At 45.9% G+C, this 4858-nt stretch overlaps 1 protein-coding gene across 4 annotated transcripts in view; it reads left to right on the top strand.

Annotated features, from left to right (window-relative positions):
- Nucleotides 1-3746, top strand: part of Tmem116 (transmembrane protein 116) — a 29522-nt gene extending 25776 nt beyond the window's left edge. The window contains exons 9-11 of one of the 4 annotated variants that reach the window (XM_021162706.2): nt 1760-1904; nt 2341-2414; nt 3101-3742. In XM_021162706.2, the coding sequence (XP_021018365.1) occupies nt 1760-1904; nt 2341-2414; nt 3101-3307 (426 nt within the window). In that variant the 3' untranslated portion in view covers nt 3308-3742. Of the gene's footprint in view, nt 1-1759; nt 1905-2279; nt 2415-3100 lie in introns of all 4 variants that reach the window. The other 3 variants (XM_021162707.2, XM_029477984.1, XM_029477983.1) reach the window with 3 other exon arrangements.
- Nucleotides 3747-4858: the final 1112 nt, after the last annotated feature.

The following is a 4858-nucleotide window of genomic DNA, read 5'->3' on the forward strand; positions in this document are numbered from 1 at the left end:
AAGTGGACCTTCACCTTTGGAGCCCCCCCCCCCCAAAAAAAAAACAAGGATGTTGATATTAAGTTCAAAGCAGTGTTTCATCATAACATACTCAGAGCAACAGTTTTACATGGTCCTGCCTTATCATTATGCATGCCTGTGACTTTATCCTTGGACCTAAATGTTTTTCTTTGAACACTTCTCTTATTAGTGTGATTATGAAAGCTCATTGTATTTCTTATTATGCAGACTTTACTATCTGTTCTGAGGAGTGGGCACATTCTCTTCCTGACTCTAACTTTATTCTATCTTTCTATCAACTAAGTCCATCTCTAAAACCTTTCTTCCTAAAATTATTTGAATCAAATTAGGAATTCTATAGAATTATTATCTATTTGTCTACATAGCATCACTACAAGACAGTACATCTTCATAGGTCTACAGAGATCTTCTCAAAAGGGTGGGCTAATGCCTAGTGATAGTTATATATTTAATAATAATAGGAAAAGCATATTAATAGTAGGAATCTTTCCTAAAATAGATCTTTCCTGGGCCTTGCCCACCAGAACCATCATAGACTTTAATCCAAGGCAGACCTGTCTCAGGAAGGTCACCTGCTGGTTTTTTGCTTCTCTGATAGCTCCCGACATGGGGACAGTGCAGACCTATGTAAGGAGCTTGACTCAATCACTTACTTTGCAACTCATGACTAAGTGGATGCTGGGTTATATTTGGAGCTGACTGAGAAGAGAGATGAGTCTGCTCAGGTTAGGCACTCTGACAGTTCTAGGCTTAGGTCTAAAACAAGTTAAAACTGCCCTGGAGCTGGTCATGATGCAATCCAAACTGAGAGGTGAAGCAGAAGGATATCTGGGGGTGGGGATACTGAGGGGGTAGGAGGATGGGGGATGCTAAACAGTGAGCCCAACTCAACACGATAGCCAGCCAGATCTTATGGAAAACACCTGTATTACCAGCACTTGGACCAAGAGGTCAAAACTATGCCCTATGCCCAATCATAGAGCAAATGTGAGGCCAGCCTGGGCTACAGGACACCCTACCTCTGAAGACAAACAAACAAAACCAAAAACTAGAATTGAAGTTCTCAGTGTTCCTTAAAGCCTGTGGGTGTTAAACAGGGGACCTGAGTTGTCAGTACAACTACTCAGATTTGGTAAGATTTTTTATCAAGATTATTGGCTGTTCGTGCTTCTGAAATGTCCCCTGGTTCTTCAGCTCACCCTTGGCAGATCCCTGGAAAGCGGGGAGAACCATTGCATTTCTTGTAAGGATGAGAAGAGGGTTTCTAAAACTCCTTTTTGCTCCGAGTTGAGAACTTAAGCTCAGCCTCTGCACTAATGGACCTCAGGGTACTAAGCATAAGACGTGCTAGGAGGATATCTAGTAAACCATTTGAAGAGATGGCTAGTTAGAACTTACCCTTAAGTTCCTGGGTAGGAAAGTAGCTCATTAGCAGTCTGTGTACCAACCAACCACGTGCAAGTCCCACCTCCACAAGAAAACAGCAGCCTTCCTGTGCATATTGTGATTTGTCTGAGGGCTGGGAAAGCTGGGGTTGACGATACTCACTTATGAAAACCAGAAGTCTGGTGCATATCTGTTCCTCTAAGCGAAACTCTGGGTCTGGGCCAGTCTCCAAAGCTTGCTTGCATGCTAAGGGTAGGAAGATGGTTTTTCCGGACATGACTCCTTATAGAGTAGCTCTCTAAAACATTTGCCAAGCCACAGGCCAACTCTTCACGTTCACACTCCTGTTTAGGTCTTACTCGTCCATGCCCAGACGTTATATAAGAAGTTTGTGAAGTCGACGGGCCCTCTGGAGAGTGAGCAGTGGGCAGTGATTCACACTGTGGGCCAGCGAGTGCGTTTCTTCCCAGTGGCCTTTGTGTGCTGCTGGGGTCCAGGTCAGTACCTTAGTCAAAAGAGTTGGCGGTGAAGAAGACGACTGTAGGGTTGGTCAGACAAAATCCTGCCTGCGCATTCCTGTCCAGCTTGTAAATTTTATTTACTTATTTTTTGTTTTGTTTTTGGTTTTTTTGTTGTTTGTTTTTTGAAACAAGGTCTCATTTTATAGACTAGGCTGGCCTCAAATTCACAGAGATCTACCAGTGTTGGCCTCTGCCTCTGGCTCAAGTCCTGGGATTGAAGACATGCACCACTACACCCGGCATTAATCTGCAAATGTTAATCAGAAAGGACTAGAAGTCAAAGGCCAGGGGCTCAGAGGCTTATATAATCGATTATATAATTGATTAGCACTGACCTTCAGCATCCTACAGCTCCTACCCAGGAAATGCACATGCACGAGGGCTGACAGCATCTCACACACTGTGTTTGCAGCTGTCACCCTGCTGATCATGAAGCTGACGGAGCCTCAGGAAACTTCCCTGCACATGGCCCTCTCTGTGCTCCAGGTAATGCCTTCCAACACCACGGTCTCTGTCTGCACCGCTGGGCCCTATTCTCCTGCCCTACCATTTTAGAGCACACAGTTTTCCTTCACTGTACAGCTTTGTGCATTGCAAAGAGAACCATGTGATTTTTATGCTTACTTGTAAGGAATATTAAAACCTTCTCAAAGGCAAGCTAGTACCAGTACTTCTGGGTATCGTGTGCAGCACGTGTATCTCTGGGCAACTTTGTTTTGATATGTTGAGGCCATGGCACATCCAGAGTAAAGCAAATGGTGCAGACTATGCTTAGTGAGCACCGGACAGTAAAGGGATGCTGGTCCTCTATCCTCCATTATCAGAAGAAAGCTTGTGTACTGTGCTGATTTAGAACGGTGTTCTCTGAGAAACGGATCCATAGTGGAAGCTATTGGACTGCCATCATGTATACAGCAAGCAATCTAACTAGCTGTGAGCAGTGTACAGCAAGGCGCAATGCTAAGTCTGTATGAGCTTGGGTATCTATTGTTCAGTAGCTCAAGTGAGAATGTTGCACTTGGGGTGGGACCTCCCACCACCTCTCCCCCCATACACACACACACACACACACACGATGTGTAACTATGCTTTAAAAATAAGGGCTAAGGGACCTACCTGTTCCTGGACTTAACAAGACTGAAGGTTGGGCTACCACTCTTCATCTCCTCTAGGCTCTCACAGCAGCATCCCAGGGGCTGCTCAACTGTGGCATTTATGGCTGGACACAGTGCAAGTTCCAGCAGATAAAGCGTGAGCCTCGCCGTGACGCAGACACTCAGACCCCACTGCTGTGCTCACAGAAGAGAATTTATAGCAGAAGCCCAAACCTACTGGAGTCTCCTCTTGCCCTTGCTTCCAGTTCCTCCACCGTTCTTTGAGACCCTAGAACGGGAATGTCAGGGAGTGAATGTTTCACATGAGTGGACTCTCCTCTGGCCATACCCGAGACTGAAGAGCTGAAAGGAAATGTGGGCTCATGGTCAGTAGCAATTCTGGGTGAATTCAGAAGCAGCTCTCTAACTGCTCCTTCAGAGAGATACAGCCGCTTTCCATCTAAGAGACTCATTGCTTTGACAAGTACTAGATCTCCTGAAGAAAAAATAAATTTCAGGTTCATATGTATGTGTGTCATTTGCAAGCTCTCTGCTCCACAATGGCAAGAGAGGTAGGAAACCATGCAGCAACTTGTAGTTGTGTGGCTGCACCTATTGCAGTAAGGTGGCGTGGAGGCCTGAGGCTGCCCACACAGCCAGATCTTGTCACAGACCTCATTCTTACTGGTTTAGTGCTTTTCAACTACTTTAATAGAACTGTTCTAGTTGGGTTTTTGGGGGGGACGGTTCGAGACATGATTTCTCTGTGTAGCCCTGGCTGTCCTGGAACTCACTCTGTAGACCAGGCTGGCCTCGAACTCAGAAATCCGCCTGCCTCTGCCTCCCAAGTGCTGGGATTAAAGGCATGCGCCAACACCGCATGGCTAGAACAGTTTTTATATACTTTTTTTTTTTTGTAAAAGTTTATTGAACACAGAAGTAGGCTTCCATCTGAAGTATTTATGCTGGGCAAAGCTTTCTCAGTGGTCATTACAGCCATGGCGGCAGAATCATGTGCCCTGTCCAGGGTCATAGTTGCTGTGGAAACCACAGAAGTACCATAGTTACAGCCAAAATTCCCAGACGGACAGGAGCAGTAGTCACCACAGCTCAGCCAGCCCCAGGGTCTTCAGTGTTCCCAACAGCATTACTCCCTGAGCCTTACCAGGCCTAAGGCAGCTCTCTTGCTTTCTACATAGCATCAACTGTCAGCCCAGCATGTAGACAGCTTCCTAAGGTTTGTTTCTCTCTCTCTCTCTCTCTCTCTCTCTCTCTTTCTTTCTTTCAAGATTTATTTATTTATTTATTTCATGTATGTGAGTGCACTGTAGCTCTCTTCAGACACACCAGAAGAGGGCATCAAATCCCATTACGGATGGTTGTGAGCCACCGTGTGGTTGCTAGAAATTGAACTCAGGACCTCTGGAAGAGCAATCAGTGCTCTTAACCGCTGAGCCATCTCTCCAGCCCTGCTTTGTAAGGGTTCTATTGCAGACATATTGATAGAAATGTATTTCTGGGCAGTGCTGAGATCGGAGGGTCTCCAGAATTTGGGTCAGAGACACAGGTTTGTGCAGTGAGCACAGTGACCTAAACTGAGGTTCCTGAGCGCACACCCATCAGTCATTGTCGTACAGGTCAAGAGTTCTGCCAGATAGAGGGGTGGGGAAGGTCCCAGCAGATACATAGAGCTGAACCCAGAAGAAACCCCTGTGCTTTGGCTTGTGGGTCTCATTGGCATCTAGTCTGTAATAGCTAAAGCCAAAGCAAGAGTCATATCTATGTATGAGAATATAGTTTAAGGCTGGGAGGTGGTGGCACACGCCTTTAATCCCA

The sequence above is a fragment of the Mus caroli genome, chromosome 5 (assembly GCF_900094665.2).
Source record: "Mus caroli chromosome 5, CAROLI_EIJ_v1.1, whole genome shotgun sequence".
Classification (NCBI taxonomy): Eukaryota; Metazoa; Chordata; class Mammalia; order Rodentia; family Muridae; genus Mus; species Mus caroli.